The sequence below is a fragment of the Lycium barbarum genome, chromosome 9, assembly GCF_019175385.1.
Source record: "Lycium barbarum isolate Lr01 chromosome 9, ASM1917538v2, whole genome shotgun sequence".
NCBI lineage: Eukaryota > Viridiplantae > Streptophyta > Magnoliopsida > Solanales > Solanaceae > Lycium > Lycium barbarum.
Window position 1 is genome coordinate 17,354,605 of NC_083345.1, and position 18,976 is coordinate 17,373,580.

Genomic DNA, 18,976 nt, shown 5'->3' on the forward strand with positions numbered 1-18,976 from the left:
TTAATATAACCATAACCAAATCAAATATTATCGATTTTTAAAATTTAAAACCAAATCAAACCAAACCAAATGTCGATTTTTTTATTCGGTTTGGTTAAATTTTCGATTTGATTTTGGTTTTAACCAAAACCGTGAACAACCCTAACCGTACCAAACAAACATACCTCTAATAACATAATTACTAACTACTATAATTTGTCAAATTATAATTTCTTACAAAGATCCATCGGTGCAAGAAAAAAATAATATCGGTAGTAACTAGATCGGGGCTTTTCAATAAAATACAAAAGTTTGGGGAAAATTTTAAAGTTTTTTTAAGAAACCAATTTTTATCTAAAAACAGGTCTGACGCATTTTGGGATTTGATTTTCAAAATATCCAAAATTTTATGACAAAACAGATATTTAAAAATATATTTTGAAAAACTGATTTCAAGATTTATGACCAAACGGAGATAGATTTTTAACCCTCACAAAAATAGAAAAAGGAAAAAAAGAAAAAGAAAAGCTTGAAACTAGAACTATGCAAAGTGCAAAGCAAAATTAAAAGTGGAAAGAGCCTCAAATTTAAGAACAATATGGAAGAACTGCAGACGATTCTAACGGAAGTGTTTGGCGAGTCATCAGACAGCGAAGGGGAAGAACAAAAACAATTTCTCCACGCTCATTGTGCAGAGAATCGGGTCACTGTAAAAGCCCAATCCGGGTCAGTGTTTGGAGAAAGTCATAGTTGGCAAAGTATCACTGAAATTAATGGTCTTTGGCTTTGCAAAGAATTTTTATCTAGTGATCAACAATCAATGTTGTTATCATCAATCCATCAAGGTAATTTTTTTCCTGTAAAGGTAGATTTAGGGCGGATCCTGTGGTTCAATTTTCGGTTTAAATTATGTGTATATATATGAAGAAGGCAGAATACATATATCGGCCCTCAAATTTGATCTCAACTGGCACGTATGCCGTTCAACTTTAGGTGTGTATAAGTAGTCACCTCAACTTTATAAAAGTTGAACAAGTAAACACGAATACTCGTGTGACACTGATGTGGCACCTTCAAAATATATGTGCCATGTCAGTTTCACATTAATATTTGTGTTTACTTGTTTAATTTTATGCAAGTTGAGGTGACTACTTGTGCACACCCAAAGTTGGAGGGCATACTTGCCAGTTGAGGCTAAGTTTGAGAACCTATTTATGTATTAGTTATTGACTCTGTGACTCTGTCCCATTTTATAAGAGGGTATTTGACCAGCCAATAAGTTTAAGAAATAAGGAAATATTTTTGAAACCTGTGGTCTAAAATAATCAAAGAAATTTGTATGGCTATAAATTATTTTATTAAGATAGGTAAATTTAAAGTTGAATTGTTACTAAACCTAGAAATGTGTCATTTTTTTTCGTGACTAACTAAATAGGAAAGAATATCGTATAAAATGTATACGTATGATTATATAGTGCTCATTCCGAATAATGATTCTAGTTCATGAGTTCGCCCTAGGCAGAGAAGGATCTAGAACTTTTAATAATTCATTTACTACTCTTCTAGACATAGTTTGCTGGCCTTACATAAATACAGACACTTACACACACTTATCTTAAAGAAACTATATCTATGCATGTATATGTTAAAAAGTATTTTTCAACTATGTAAACATATACAGCCAAATCTATCTGTAACGACATTGTTTGTCTGGATATTTTTTTGGCTATTATAGCGAAATGTTATTATAGAGAACATATAATATAACATAACATAAAGAATCGGCTCCAAATAAACTTGGTTGTTATAGTGAAATGTTGTTATAGAGAGGTCATAGGCTACATCTGCCACTGCCTTTGATGGTATGTTGCTTGAAACTTTTGTTTTGAAACAGCTGCAACAACTTTATGTTTTAATTGTAGCTCAATTCTTTTGGGAGAAAACAATTTAAGCAGTCACCCAGGAGCTCCTTATTATAGTTTCCCAGTAAATTTACTGCGCCTGCAATTGTGTTATCAGTAAAAGAAGTAAGACAAATTTGTTTGATCAGGCAAAGCTCTTATATTTGCTTCTTGATTGTTGTGGCTGCAGAAGGATGGTTTGCTGAGTCTTCAAGCAATCAGGTCTTGTTGGATCCTCAAACTTTTAGACCATTCTTGTATAATACACTTATTCCCTTTCAACTTGTTGCTTCTTATTTCTGTACATATCAACTTGAGAATTGTAGATTCATGTGTGATTCAAAAACTTTCTAATGTGTCATTTGGCTGAAGGATACATTGTCTGACTGTAATTTCCGTATTTATGCCCTTGAATTGTGTAGCAAATCACTATATGTTTCATTTGAAATAAGATGATTGCTGTAATTTTTATGTCAAAATGTGAACTTTTGTATTTAGTGTCCCTAAAGCTTAAGTTGAGAACTACGACTGCCACTTGAGGCAGAGGAGGTACTTATGACACTTCTCTCCGAATATAGTGAATGGAATAATCTTGGCGTTTTACATTTATTTGTCTGCAGTTGATAATTGTATGTGAGTATTCAATCTGGGGAGACTTATCAAAACGAGGACTTGAATACTAAGAGATTTTGGATAAAGAAATATATAAGCCAAAAAAGCTGGACACTCAAGTATTTACTTTTACCCCCCCCAAAAAAAAAAAAAAAAAAAGGAGAAATTCTGGAGCACAAATCAGTAATAGTGGTGACTCGTTGGTTATTTCTTGCATCAAACCAATATCCTTCTTTCGAAATTCAAAAACTTTGGACTCTCCGTTCTCCTTGTAATAGTTCTTCAGAGTAATCTCATTTTCTTTTAGTTTAATAAAGGAAAAAGTTTAGCGTTCCTTTTACCCTATTGTTGTTAATTGGCCTTAGAATGAGCATATTGCAAAGCACATCTGGCATTTACTTGATCTATGAAGAGTTTGTCCTGCAGTTCTCTCTAAGAAGGACAGAACAGAAGGTTTTGGTTAACAATTTATGTTCCTTTGATTAAGTGACTAAGTTTAAAATGTGTTTGAACCAACTACATTTTTTTTTCTCATAATGGGGTTACCCTGTTTGGCTCTTTCGACCTAGAGTCACTTATCAATGCACTTGATCACATGTATTTTCTTATCTTGCAGGCTATGAGGTTTGGGGACCTACCAGGGTGGGCGGTTGAGCTATCGAGCTCTATCCATGAGGTGATTCTTTCTGATAATTATGTTGCAGAGTCGGAAAACTGTGAAAAGGGCAAGGAAGCTTGTATTTTTCCACAAGATCTGTTATGGAGGGAACCCCTATTTGATCAGCTTATAGTTAACATGTATCAACCAGGTGAGGTGCGACTTTATCCAAAAACAGAACTGTTTTTTCAGGGCTAAGTGTTTTGACATAGTAAAATAACACTGCTAGAATGCTACTGTCTAACTAGTACAACCATCTAGTTAGATGATGCAGTATAAGATGCCAGCAAAAAGGATCAGCATCCTAATTTTGTTTAACAAATTTAGGTAATTGTTGTAAAATTCCTGGAAATTGAATTTTGATTTTATAGTACTATGTGTAGTCTACCAAATGCATGCTTGCAGTTAAAGTTTAAACAGGAATCAACAAACGACTCAAATGAATCCACAAATGAGCAACATTGAATTCGATGGAAAATAAACAATTCACTTTGCAACTAAGAATCACACTTAGATTTATGCAACCAAACAAACTATATTAAACTAAAACTATCACTAAACAATCTCTCATAAGAGTTTCATCCATCAACAAAGTCTAAAGATGAAAATAACCTAAGGTACCGTTTGGCCATAAAAATTATTCACTTTTTTTCCGGAATTTTTTTTCACTTTTAGGCGTTTGACCATAAATATTCTGAATACAACTTGAAGTTGTATTCCGGGATACCAAAAACTCAAAAAACTTGTTTTTAAAAAAAAAATCACTTTTTTGCAACTATATTTCACCAAAAATTACAATTTCAAAAATTATGGCCAACTCCAACTCCAACTCAACTTCAAAAATTTCAAAAAAAGTGAATTTGTTTTTGGTATCTATGGCCAAAAGCCTATTAAGTCTAATATTTATACTAAGAGACTTAAGAGCTAGGCTAGTTATTACAAGAATGTCATTAATGAGGCAAGGGCCTTGTTTGGCTAGTTGGATGTTGGCTTGAAATTCGAAAAGGCTCCTCTTGCACATATAGCCATCATCCAATCCTCAAAGCTTGCAATTATAACCATTGGCATCTATGACCCTTCTTTTGCACGTCTAGCCACATTTGCTTTTCTGTCCCTTTTGCAAGTGTTGGCCTTCTTTCTTGTAGCTTATTCTTTCATTCCTCTCCAAGCTACTTTCCATACTTCATAGGCCTTCTTATGGGGTTTGTATGCCTCTTCATAGGTCTTCAATGCTCCTTTGGTCATCCTCCTAGCTTGAATGAATTGGAGTCCCATGCCTTGGTCTTCAATGTGAGCCTTCAAGTGAAGTGCGCCTAGTAGGGTCATATTACAGGGTCAAATCTTCTAGATTACATTTATAGCCATGGTTCTTGTATGACTGTACAGACAGAAGTCTTTGTAAGTTGAAAGATGCGCTTGACATATATCTGAAAGACATCAAACACAATGGTTTGGTCTAGTGTGGGGATGGAGGTCTTTGACATCAAACTAGTTTGATCGATTCCCAGGCAAATGGATAATAGACTGTGTAGCTGGAGTGCATAAACACGGGCTGGTATTGACATCTAGGCTTTGCTGCTTAACATCAGTTCCTCTCGAGTCTTTCCAAAGGGTTTTCGTTTTTGGGCATAAGGAATACCATTCTCATAATATTGTGCATAATTATGTTATTTGTTTCAATCTCCTTATACTTGCTTTTCAAGTTTCTTTCATCCTGGACATCGATTCATGATTTTCCTTTTCCCTTTTTCCTCATTTTGAGTCAAATATTACTGCAAATTCTGGAGTCGTTTTCGTTGCAGCTTCAACCACATTGGATTTTAGGTCGATAAATAGTGTTTATTTAAGCTTGTCTTTTTTGTCAACAGCTTTGATCACATTGTATTTTAGGTTGATAAACTTTGTTGATTTTGCATCGATAGTTTAATTTGGGAAGTGCCTTCCTGGTTATAGTGATATCCTGGTAATGAAGTTGTACTGCTGTATATCAGGGAATCTGTCCGCACGTTGATCTAATGCGCTTTGAGGATGGAATCGCTATCGTTTCTCTAGAGTCATCCTGCGTGATGCATTTTTCTCGAGTCAAGAGCGAGACATGCAAAGCCCAAGATCCACAACAAAAAATTCCTGTGCTTTTGACACCGGGATGTCTTATTTTGATGTGGGGAGAAGCACGCTATCTTTGGAAACATGAGATAAATCGAAAGCCTGGGTTTCAAATATGGGAAGGCCAAGAGATTGACCAGAACAGAAGGATATCGGTGACACTGAGGAAACTCGGTCTCACTGACTAAAAATTAAGTTAGTGCTACGATGGTATTGCTCATCGGCATTTTCTCGCTAGGGGGATGACTAAAGTAACCTGTCTTGATTATTGTTCTAACCATTACAAAGTTCTTGGTGCTTAGACAGGAGCTTGTTGCATTGAAGAATTGAAGGCTTATGATACGAGTATGGACATGTATCAGCACATTTTTGCAGATTTTACTTGAGAACACACCGTCCATTTTTTGAAGAAATTTCATTTTCTCTAGTTTATGAGTGTGTAACAACCATTTACTAGAGGTAAAACAGAGGTTGTGCTGGCAGTCATTTTGATTAAGCGGCTTTTCCAACTCCAAACTATTAAAGCAGGTGGCTCTGTTGTTCAAAGGGTTCATGCATTCTTCTATTTTCAAGAGAAACCCGGAAGATGATATTGTATGTGTTCTACAAGTTTGTAGTTCTTGGTGTGCCAGGTAAGGACCATGCTTAAAACATTTGTCTCCTAGTAAAATTAGAGTATCTGTTTTAATTTCCAAGTTAAGATGTTTCAAAGAACTTATTCTAGAATATACCACCTGGCCCTGCAAAACATTATCAAGTTCTTGTGCCACTCGTTTTTTTTTTTTTGGCCGTGATTTATAAATAAATGGAACCTCTATGGTTAAACCCCTCGAGAGGGCATAAATGTCGCACCATTCTCAAAGGGGGGGGGGGGGGGGGGGGGGTGGATTGAGAATCCCGAGTTCTCCATAGGCGGAAACATCAAAGTGATTTCTGTCGCACCTATCCAAACCTCTTAAATTGCTCTGGAGTTATTAGGAATGAGCTGAGGTGTGCACCAGTTGACTTGACAGCACTAAAAAATGAATTATAAAAGATAGAAATATCTGGTAATACAAACAGGAATAAGCTGAGGTGTGCACCAATTGACCTGACAGCACTATAAAATGAATTATGAAGATAGAAATATCTGGTAATACAAACAGAAAAACGCAACTCATCAATCAAAAGTGGAGAACATGTGAAAAATTACTGTGACAAGGCAGAAAGGGACCTATGCAATAAGAACTCTACAGTGCATACAGTTTAGGACGTGAAATATAGAACACTGATACATGTAAATTACAGTACACGAGCATCACAGCCCAAAAAAACAAGTGCATATAGCGACTGTATGTTTCCTAGTTGAATACAAGCTTAAGATTTACTAGACTCAAAAGCACAGCCCATCCAAGGCAAGGTTTAACCAGATTCCCAGCTGTAGGATTCACGTTTTTAAAAGCTCTAACACACGCAATCAACACTCCAAACAAAGCCATACACAATACCAACCCAACCTTAGTAGCTCCAGCCTTGAACACCACTGGATCCCAAGCCAAACTCAAGCCCAATTGACTTAAATACAAAAGCATAGCCATAGGCTGTCGATGAAACCCACCTTCAGCCCAAACAAGCCAAGCAGAAAGGCCCATAAGAAAAGCAGAACCCAAACAAGCCAAGTGTAAAGCCCATAAACGTGGGATCCAAAAAGGCTTATCCATTTTTGCATACTGGTAACTTGAACCAAAAAAGGAGATGTCTAGGAGAGTTAATAATAGTGGGATGGATAAAGCTATTCCCAATGACTTAAGGCCTCGTTTGGCTATCTGTTTTCTTGTTGATGATCTGATGGTTTTGTTCATTTTTGTATCATCGTTATCAGCTTTTTGGTATTGTTCTGTTTGTAGAGGTTCATTTTGTTGTTCATCTTGTTGTGCTTTGGTGGTGCTTCTGTGTTTGAGTTGATCTTGAGAAGAAGCCATGATCCGATAATAGTGTTTGTTTTATTGCTATTAAGAAAGTGAAAAGAGAGTGCAAGGTATAGAAGGAAGTAGAATCAGGAACAAGAAGGGTCGAGAGAAATTTCAGGTCATGGAATGATTTTGAGAGCAGAAGGATCCACTATTTATACCCATCGTTTTAGTATTTCTTTTTTGTATTTAATTCTTTTTATCTCAACGAATAATCTAGTATATATAACTGGAATTCGACTAAATTGGTCCAAATAGTGCAATTATGTTTTAGATAATCTGATTAGAAGATAAGTATTAAGATAAATATTAATATTATAGCAGAATTTATAAATAAATTAATGGAAACTAGTGTAGAAATTAATGATAAACAGTTAAATATTAATAAAAAATAGAGATATTTTCATAACTAGCTATAGTTTACAGCGTAATTACGTAACGTAGTTTCAGTTTGTGTATAGCTGAAATCGTGAGTATCAGCTGTATCAGCAAATAATGTACCAGCTGAAATCGCGCGAAAAGTGTTGTATCAAAGCGCATATAGTTATGCACGTATATTGTATATTTGCTATAAAAATTAAAATATAACTACGTTTCTTAATTTTTTGAAACTATAATAATGTATCGTAAATATAATTTAAATATTTGCCACGTCGCTAATTTTTCCTAAAAATTAAAGCTATTTGGAAAAAGGAAAAAAACCTGAAGAATATATCTTTACATGGAAAATGCAATGGAAATTAGAGTTTTGTTTTGTAAATTAGAGCCTTGTACGCGTGAAGTTTGTGTAGCGAGATGAACATTAGCTTTGGCAGAAAAAGGACAGATGGCTGAAAGAAGTGATGACGAGTGGAAAAAAGTAGTACACGAGGTGAGAAGTCAGTGCCGACAAGGATAGCTTGCTATTATCTTCTTTATTTATATCAAAAACACTCTGGGGTCAAAGGAACAGCATGGCGTACTTATCATATTTCATATATTCTTCGACTACGATACAGATGTTGCAAGCTGCATTGAACAAGTGGCCATACTAACACGTAATATAAGGCACATAAGATTTTCTTAGGCTGATTTGTGCAACTAGAGTTTTTGGATGCTATAGCCTATAGTTTAAATTTTGACATCTTTAAAAAAAAGGTATAAACATAAATGTTTTTTGTAAAAAAAATTTAGATATATGTGTGTCTATAAATCATCTCATTAATGTAAAATGAGAATTTTAAAATTAAATTATTTATATAACATTCTTTTTAGGACAACCTAAAAAATATGTGTCACGTTGGTTTGAATATAAAAGTGTTATAAGTTAGCATTATTAATAATTTAAAACCCGTAAAAGAGTTTGAGAAAATCATTATTAAAGAGAGACTGATTCCTTCTTAATTGTAAGATAGCTGTTTAAGGAATAAGGACGCGTCGGCCGGATGGACCGCGAGGAATTCCTATGATTTGTACATAGGCAATGACTTCGTCGTTTTATCATTTTGCTCCTGATTTTCCACTTGACTACGATGTCTAAATATTAAAAAATAAACTCTAGAGTGGGTCATTACTCATATTTATTTACTTTACTATGTGACTGGCTTAGATAGTAATGGAGAAGGTTTAGCTTCGAAGGCAGTCTGGGCACAGGTTCTCTTTCTTCAAGAAAGGGTAGTTTTAAACAACCCGGTTCCAAACATACCAAACAAGTATGCAACTTGGACGACGAAAGAGGGCTAGAGCGTGGGTCGGGGTCAGATACGGAGGGGCCACTCCACCTTATTTGGTGGAGGGAGGATATGATTGTCGAAGGAGCGAATGATGCCAACCAACTCGACAAAGACATTCAGATATGAAAAAGATAAAGAAAGACGTGTTAAGGTTCGAAGTATAGGGAGAGAAGGAGACCACTGAATCAGGTGGCTCAGCTCTGAAAACTGAGTGACAAGAATCTGTCTTCACAAACCTGCGAAACTTCCCCTTAAGCTGAACCTTCACTCCGGAAGTTCCTTCGTTTTGTTTCAGTAGAAGCTAGATTGCCGCCTTCAAGCCTAGAGAGTAAGAAGCTCTAGCTCCAACCTAGTCAAGGGGCTTTGATGCCCTTTGTCGGATGAGACTAAGCAGCTACCGACCGTTCCGACGCGCCCTTGACCTATTTTGATGTTGACCAAAAACCTATCGGCGGCTAATACTAAAATAATTTGGGAAGTAGTCGTCGTTTGACCAATCGGCTCGGACACCAGACCGCCCGATTGTGGTAATCATCACGATTTTGGGCATAAATTTTGAAGAATCGCCAAGATTTTTTCGGCTATAAAATTTGCATTAATAACAAGTTATGATAATCATCCTCAATTTTGACAAAAATTGGTTACAAGATCTTGACAGGTCCTTGTACTTGTTATGTAAAAAAATTCCAACAACTATTTGCTTCAAAATTTTTCCAATTAACTTCAAATTTGATATAATCCTTTTAATATCTACCCCAACAATCACTTTAAACCTTCATAAAGTAATGAGTTAAGGGTCAAAAACACACCTCAACTATCATATTTTTTTGAGTTTCATACCTAAACTATCAAAAGATTGAGAAAACTACCTAAACTATCACTATCTAGTTTGCAAAATTATTCTTGAATGGCATGTGATCTACATTCTCCATTTTATATAAAAATGTTGCCAAGTGTTGTTCACGTGGATAAATAATGTCACAATGGCACCTACATGAAAATAAAAAAAAACTATTTGTTTTAAACAACAAACTGAAAAATAATAATTTTTGTAAAAAAATTATCAAAAATTATAGAAATAAAAAAAATATTTAAAAAAATGGAAAAAAAAAGAAAACTGATTATTTAGTTTTCACATTTAAAAAAAAATCAACTTTTCCATTTTTTAAATCATTTTTTTCTGATTTTCTAATTTTTTTGATATTTTTTTAAATCCAGATTTTTTAAAAAAAATAAACAATTTTTTTTTACAAAAAAAATATTATTTTTTATAAAAAATATATTATTTTTTAATTTCCATGTAGGTGCCACCATAGCATTACTTATGCCGTGTGGATAATTTTTTTGAGAAAATTTCAGCTTCACTTGCTTTTTAGAGAGTGAGTTCACACATTTAGTTCATGTGTGTTTTGCAAACTAGATAGTGATAGTTTAGGTAGTTTTCTCAACCTTCTTATGATAGTTTAGGTATGAAACTAAAAAAAAAGTAATAGTTAATGTGTGTTTTTGACCTTTATCTCTAAATTAATAGACATATCCGTCTTCTTCAACAAGTTCCTGCTCTTCAATTTTTTCCAACTAAACCAATTTAATAATATAAACTCAGTAGAATGAATTTTACACAATTATAATCACAAATAAACGATGAGAAAAAAGGTGAAAATAAGAGGAGAAGAAAATGGAAAAGCAGTAAGAGAAAAAAACGCATCTCCCCAAGAAAATCCAAAATTATTAAACTTGTGCTAACAAAATAAAAAATTAAATGAGGAATCCCAGGAACACCGAACGTAAATTCTACTTTTCTTTCCTTTTTGTGAAGAGAAAAGTGATGGACAGTGGATAAGTTATTTATTTATCTTGCCTCCAACTTATATAGCACCTGTTAGGATTATCTTATTGTAGGTGCTTTTAAGTCAAAATAACTTTTAAGCCCTTATTATTCACCAGATTTATGTTTCGGCCGTTTGCTTCTGCTACGTCGTTAATATAGGAGTACTAGCCATATAAGCCCGTGCGATGCATCGGCCGAACATGTTTATTCACTTTAATTAACCAGTCTTTAAGGTTTGTATTTTGTAAATAATTTTTAAAAATTTGTCATTGTCATGACAATGAAAGTTGTTCGTTGATGTGAAAAATAAAATTAGTATGAAGGTGAGGGAAAATTAATATTTTGAGTCTAGATTTTTTCTTTTAAATTGTTTAATATGTTATATGTATATCGATAAGTTAATATCTATCTCAATTAATTAACTGTTCAGATCCAAACATAAGAACCATTGTGTTGTATATATTGAATTTTTTAAAAGCAAAACTAATAAAATATTTTTATTAAATTAATCAAAAAAATTAGTTACATTATGATTTTTTATATTTACAATTATAAATAAAATGAATTGTTACAGAGAAATCAAAATTAGAAAGATATATATCGTAAATCACTAAATTTTAATTCCGAAATGAAAATATAAATAATACATTTTTATAAATGTAAAGAAACAATAATCAGCGAATACAAAGAATAGTAAGATAAGTAAAGTATTGACAAAGAAGGAAAATGGGGATAAAAGTAACTGTCCATGTTAACATATCAAGACAAAGAAATTTTTCTTCTTCTTATTTTACCCTTTACATTAATTACTGATTTTATTTCATTTATTAATTCTTAAAGTACATAATAAGAGGGAGAAGAGAGGCAGTACGTTGATTTAGTTTAAACACTCAGCGTGTGATATGTGTTTACCTATTGCTCTTATCATCCTAACTAATCCTAATTAGGGGACGCTCGTATTTTTTGGAAAGGTACATCCTCTAAGGGGTCACATGAGTAAATATTTATCTGCATATTTACACTAAATTAACTCAATATATTAATTAAATAATTTAATACGCTGAAAATATGTACTATATTAATTAATACTTTCTTTATTCGATTTATGTGATACAGTTTGAATTTTGAGAGTCAAGCAATAATTTTTTGACCGCTATCTATTTGTTTTTTTTTAATTCTCAATTATTATAATTTATATTATATTATTTTTTATGTTTTTTTTTATATATATAAATTACTTTTCATAAAATTTAGAAATTGCGTATCTGAATTCATAGTCCATTCAAGAATTATGCATATTTGTCTAATTGATGTTAAGTGTACAATTTATTGTCCACATGGAATAAAAAGTGGTTGATTGAAGTGTACAATTTATATAGCTCTTGATACGAGCATTCATTGCGTGTACAATTTGTAAAGCTTGTGGTACAAGCATTTTATGCTATTTTCGTCCACTCACCACACTTATATATAATAGATAGAAAAAAAGAAAAATATAGAATAGAAAAATAGACATATATTTTTAGTAATGTAGCCAAGTAATATGGGACGAAGGGAGTACTTTATTTATTAATTCTTAAAGAACGTGAAAAGTCGAGCATAGTAATGTGGCCAAGTAATATGGGACAAAGGTAGTACTTCATTTATTAATTCTTAAAGAACGTGAAAAGTCAAGTAAATTGGCCAAGTGATATGGGACGGAGGGAGTACTTCATTTATTAATTCTTAAAGACCGTGAAAAGTCTAAATTACACAAGTAAAAGTGCATGGAGAAAATAAATATGTGTCGGAAAATTAAAATTGAAATGCATACATGTATACATGAGAAGAAAATAAATATTCAGCAAGAACGTGAAAAGTCAAAAGTGAACAAGTAAAAATGCACGGAGGAAATAAATGTGTGTCGAAGAATTAAAATTGAAGTGCATACGTCTATACATGAGAAGAGAATAACTATTCAGTGCTCTGACATATGTCTACGTGAGATTTATTAATTCCCAAAGGACGTGAAAAGTCAAAAGTGAACAAGTAAATGTGCACGAGAAAATAAATAAGTGCATACGTGTATACATAAAAAGAAAATAAATATTAAGTATTATGACATATGTCTATGTAGGATAAAGAAGTAGTTGGTTAAAAAGTACAAGTTATATAGCTTTTAATATAAGAATTCATTAAGTATACAATTTTTTAAGCGGTTGGTACAAGGAGGGACAGTCTTGTTCGTCCCTCCACCACTCTTATATCCACCACTCTTATATATAATAGAAATAAGATGTCCAATCAAACACAACTTTAAATAGGAGTTTATTTGTATATTTACTTCATAGTCTTTATTTTACAACACGTCTGGCCACCAAGTATGAATAACTTGGTGGCCACAAAGTTGTTCACTTATGGCCACAAAATTGTTCACTTATTTCCTCCTATAACTAGGAGTTCATTTGTAGAAGTTATATATACAATCAATTCCTCTCTATATACTTCTCTCTGGTGCATTTACTTCATAGTCTTTATTTTACAACACGTTATCAGCACGAGACTCTGCCATCTCGAGTAAATACTTTGAAAGCCTCGAAAGTATTGACTTTATTTTTCTTAATTAATGGCAAATCTTTCTAAACGTGAATTTTTTGCCTTAGATATATATGGAAAAAGCTACCTGTCTTGGGTTCTTGATGCCGAAATTCATCTTGATGCGATGGGTCTGGCAGACTCCATCAAAGATAAAAATCAGGCATCGAATCAAGACTGTGCCAAGGCAATGATATTCTTTCGCCATCACCTTGATGAGAGCTTGAAAATGGAATATCTCACTGTTAAGTATCCTCTTATGCTGTGGTATAATTTAAAAGATAGATATGACCACCTGAAGATGGTTGTGCTTCCACAAGCACGTTTTGATTGGATCCATCTGAGGCTACAAGATTTTAAATCTATTTGGGCGTATAATTCTGCCATGTTTAAAATTATTTCTCAGTTGAAATTATGTGGTGAAAATATCACTGATCATGATATGTCGGAGAAAACATTCTCCACTTTTCCTGCCTCAAGTATGCTCCTGCAGCAGCAATACCGAGAGATGAAGTTTAAGAAATATTCTGATCTAATCTCATATCTTCTAGTGGCTGAAAAACATAATGAATTATTAATGAAAAATCATGAAAGCTGACCTACTGGTACTGCCTCATTCCTTGAAGTGAATGAGACAAATTTTCGCCATTCTAGGCGTGGAAGAGGTCGTGGCCCCAGTCGTGGTCATGGTTGTGGTCGAGGAAGAAATTTTAATCATGATTCTCGACTTGCACTAAATAATACCCTTCACCACCAGCAGCGTAAAAGGAAGGATGAAAAGCATGAAGCTGTGCAAAAGAAAGATTCTGAAAATAAATTCTACCGATGTGGAGGAAAAGGGCACTGGTCACGTACCTGTCGTACGCTAAAGCGTCTAGTTGAGCTTTATAAAGCCTCCCTCAAAAAGGCAGAAAAGAATGCCGAAGTAAATTTTATTTCTGAAGATAATGTTGAGCCCATGCATTTAGATGTGGCAGATTTCTTTGAACTCCCTGAAGGAAAAATAGATCATCTGATCGGTGATGGATCTGTAATAGTTTAGATATTTTCATCCATGTTGTTACTATTAGCTATAATAGTTATGTAAATAAAGTTTGTGCAATGCTTTGTTTAATAATAATATCTACTTTCATGTTCACTTTGTCTATTCTTTCATTTTGAAGAATATATGGAAATTCCTCAAATTTTATTTGGATCAATGACCAATCATGAAGATATTTGTGTGATTGATAGTGGAACAACGCATGCCGTATTCAAAGATGAGAAATACTTTTCTCACTTGCGTAGGAAAAGGGGAAATGTTAATACAATTTCTGGAAATTCAAAATTGATTGAAGGCTCCGGAAGAGCTACTATATTTCTGCCTAAGGGGACAAAACTTGTTATAGAAGATGCATTATTCTCTTCTAAATCCCCAAGAAACTTGTTAAGTTTCAAAGATATCCGCTGTAATGGGTATCACATTGAGAGATTAAATGAAATAAATGATTAATATCTTTCCATTACAAAGAATGTCTCTGGCCGGTAATATATTTTGGAGAAATTACTAACATTGTCTTCTGGTTTGTATTATGCAGAAATTAGTACAATTGAAGCACACTTGATCATAAACCAGAAGTTTAATGATTCAAGTAATTTTGTGCTTTGGCATGACCGAATAGGTTACCCTGGATCAATAATGATGAGACAAATTATTGAAAATTCAAATGGGCATCCACTTAAGAACCTGAAGATTCTTGAAAGTGGTGAATTTTCATGTGCTACTTGTTATCAGGGTAAATTGATAGCTAAGCCATCGTTAATGAAAGTTGACATTGAATTGCCTGCCTTTCTAAAGCGTATACATGGGGATATATGTGAACCTATTCATCCACCTTATGGGTCATTAAGATATTTGATGGTTCGAATAAACGCATCTTTCAGATGGTCTCATGTGTGCCTCCTATTGTCTCGCAACCTGGCGTTTGCGAAATTATTGGCACAAATAATACGCTTAAGGGCACAGATTTCGGATTATCCCATTAAGGCTATACGCCTCGATAATGCCGGAGAATTTATGTCTCAATCTTTTGATGATTATTGTTTGTCAGTTGGGATAAAAGTTGATCATCCTGTAGCTCATGTTCATACCCAAAATGGCCTTGCTGAGTCATTTATTAAACGACTACAATTGATAGCAAGAACACTACTTACGAAAACACGGTTGCCCACTACCGTCCGAGGTTATGCTATCTTACATGAAACATCTCTTATTCGTCTCAGACCGACTCATTATAATAAATACTCCCTGTCACAATTAATATTTGGTCATGAACTAAGTATTGCTCATCTCCAAATCTTTGGTTGTGCTGTATATGTGCCGGTAGCACCACCATAGCTCACTAAGATGGGCCTCCAAAGAAGGTTAGGAATATATGTTGGGTTTGAATCACCCTCTATTATTCGCTATCTTGAGCCATTGACGGGAGATTTATTCAGTGCCCGATTTGCAGATTGTCGATTTGATGAAACAAAATTTTCACAATAAGGGGGAGAGAGAAAAGAAATCAAAAGAGAAATTGTGTGGAGAGTTTCATCAGTATCTCATTTTGATCCACGTGCCCTTATATGTGAACAGGAGATCCAGAAGATCATTCACTTACAAAAAATAGCAAATCAAATGCCAGACGCATTTTCTGATTTGAAAAGAATAACTAAGTCACATATCCCTGCAGAGAATGTGCTTGTCCGAATTGATGTCCCAAAGGGAAAATCTACTAGTGTCATAGCCTCTGAATCTCATACACGCCTGAAGCGTGATAGGCCATTGGGTTCTAAGGATAAAAAATCCTAGAAAAAGAAACACGAAAAATGATCAGAATGACACTATGAAAGAATATCATGAAGCTATTCAAGATCTGATTAATCCTGATATTCCTGAAGATATTAGGAAACCCGAGACTCAAGTGAGTAAAGAACTATCATTGAGTTCTTCTGGTGATGGGATATATTTGAATCAATCGAAGATTATGGTGGATAATCTTTTTGCATATAATGTTGTACTGAATATTATGAAAGACATTGAGGATCAGGAACCTCAATCTGTCGAAGAATGTCAATGAAGATATGATTGGCCAAAATGGCAAGAGGCAGTTCAATCAGAATTGAATTCACTTGCCAAACGTGAGGTTTTTGGACCAGTAGTCCGAATGCCTAATGGTGTAAAACCAGTTGGCCACAAATGGGTCTTTGTGCGGAAAAAGAATAAGAGAAATAAAATTGTGAGATACAAGGCAAGCCTTGTTGCACAAAGATTCTCTCAAAGACCCGGTATCGACTATGAAGAAACATATTCACCCGTTATGGATGGCATAACATTTCGATATCTCATCAGTTTAGCTATACATGAAAACGTTGAAATACATCTGATGGATGTGGTTACAACTTACTTTTATGGCTCACTTGATAATGAAATCTATATGAAAATTCCTGAAGGATTTAAAATGCCTGGAGCAATTAGTTCAAAGTCTCGGGAGATGTATTCAATTAGATTACAAAGATTATTTTATGGTCTAAAACAGGGTGCATGTGGTGCAATCGCCTCAGTAAGTACTTTGGTAAATGAAGGTATATAAATGATGCCATTTGTCCATGTGTTTTTGTTAAGAAAACAAAATCAGAGTTAGTTATACTTGCTGTTTATGTTGATGACATAAACCTAATTGGAACTCCATAAGAGCTCTAAAAGGCGATTGAATATTTAAAGAAAGAATTTGAGATGAAAGATCTTGCAAAAACGAAACTTTGTCTTGGTTTGCAGGTTGAACATTTAGTAAACGGGATCTTTATCCATCAATCTGCTTATACCGAAAAAGTTTTAAGACGATTTTACATGAACAATGCGCATCCTTGAAGTACTCTAACGGTTGTTCGCTCACTTGAAGTGAGTAAAGATCCGTTCCGACCTCAGAAAGAAAATGAAGAGGTTCTTGGTCCTGAAGTACCATATCTGAGTGCAATTAGTGCACTTATGTATCTTGCTAATGCTACAAGACCTGACATAGCGTTCTCTGCTAATTTTCTAGCAAGATATAGTTCTTCTCCTATTCAAAGACACTGGAACGGAGTTATGCATATATTGCGATATCTGAAGGGAACTAGCGATATGGGTCTGCTTTATACTAACAAAGGTAGTACAAATCTTGTTGGTTATGTAGATACAGGTTATTTATTTGATCCACATAAAGCTCGATCTCAAACAGGCTATCTGTTTATATGCGGAGGTACTGCTATATCATGGCGATCTACAAAGCAGTCCATTGTTACTACTTCTTCAAATCATGCTGAGATAATCGCTATTCATGAAGCAAGTAGAGAATGTGTGTGGTTGAGATCAGTGATACATTTCATCAGAGAAAGATGTGGCTTGAAGTGTGATACAAAAATACCTACAGTATTATATGAAGATAATGCTGCATGCATAGCTCAATTAAAATGAGGTTTTATAAAAGGAGATAGAACGAAGCACATTTCACCAAAGATATTCTTCACACATGATCTCCAGAAGAATGGTGATATTAATGTGCAACAAATCCGTTCAAGTAACAATCTTGCAGATTTGTTCACCAAATCTTTGCCAACTTCAACTCTTAAGAAGATGATATTCAAGATTGGAATGCGAAGACTCCGACATCTGAATCTTGGTCTTCGTCAGGGGTAGTGAAATACGCGTTATACTCTCTTTTCCTTAACCAAGTTTTGTCCCATTGGGTTTTCTTGGTAAGGTTTTTAATGAAACAACTCTCAAAGCGTATTACTAGATATGTGTACTATTTTTCCTTCATTAGGATTTTTTTTTCCACAGGATTTTTCCTAATAAGGTTTTAACGAGGCACATTATCTAATTAATGGACATCTAAGGGGGAGTGTTGTAAGTTGGATGCCCACCAAAATACTTGGGCACCAAGTATGTACTTGGTGGCCACCAAGTTGTTCACTTATGGCCACCAAATTGTTCACTTATTTCTTCCTATAAATAGGAGTTCATTTGTAGAAGTTATATATACAATCAATTCCTCTCTATATGCTTTTCTCTGGTGTATTTACTTCATAGTCTTTATTTTACAACAAAAGGCTACAATTTGACTAGTAGTATGCTTATTTTTGAAGTAGGTATTGATAGGGCTGGGCATAAAATACCGAAAATCGAATTACCGAACCGAGCCGGCTATTTCGGTATTCGGTAATTCGGTTTTCGGTTCGGTATTCGGTACTGAAATATAAAATTTAATATTTCAGTTTCGGTATTCGGTATTTATAATTATACCATTCGGTAATTCGGTAAATACCGAATACCGAAATTAATACCAATACTGTACACCCTAAAGGAGTAAAGGGCTAAAGGCCCATTGTAAAAACATTTCAAGTCCAGCCCAAATCCGGAAATCCAATAGCCAAATCCGTGAAAATCCCAATACTAAGTACTAACACTGTAATCCCTAAGACCCTAACACTTCACCTTCATCGATCAGTTCACTTCACCTTCATCCCTAACACTGTATACCCATCACCCATCAGTTCTACTTCACACAAAATCTCCCCAGGTCTGGTAATCACGGTATCATCTCAGCTCCAACTGCGAAGTCTCTTTTCTCACATTAGTTTTTTTCTCATTC

The 18,976-nt window shown here is 34.3% G+C and overlaps 2 protein-coding genes across 3 annotated transcripts; one reads left to right on the top strand and one right to left on the bottom strand.

Moving 5' to 3' along the window:
• Window positions 1-381: 381 nt before the first annotated feature.
• Window positions 382-5,986, top strand: LOC132609616 (uncharacterized). 2 transcript variants are annotated; one of them, XM_060323678.1, is made up of 4 exons: window positions 382-824; window positions 2,071-2,102; window positions 3,109-3,301; window positions 5,142-5,280. In XM_060323678.1, exons 1-4 carry the CDS (start codon window positions 578-580, stop codon window positions 5,159-5,161), a joined length of 492 nt encoding a protein of 163 aa, XP_060179661.1. In that variant the 5' UTR covers window positions 382-577; the 3' UTR covers window positions 5,162-5,280. The 2 variants fall into 2 exon arrangements, with proteins under 2 accessions (XP_060179661.1, XP_060179660.1); XM_060323677.1 differs by having other exon boundaries at window positions 390-824; window positions 3,109-3,306; window positions 5,142-5,986.
• A 355-nt stretch (window positions 5,987-6,341) lies between these two features.
• Window positions 6,342-7,345, bottom strand: LOC132610272 (translocator protein homolog). Its single transcript, XM_060324584.1, has one exon. The coding sequence runs from the start codon at window positions 7,215-7,217 to the stop codon at window positions 6,597-6,599; it is 621 nt and encodes a 206-aa protein (XP_060180567.1). The 5' UTR covers window positions 7,218-7,345; the 3' UTR covers window positions 6,342-6,596.
• Between the last annotated feature and the right edge of the window lie 11,631 nt (window positions 7,346-18,976).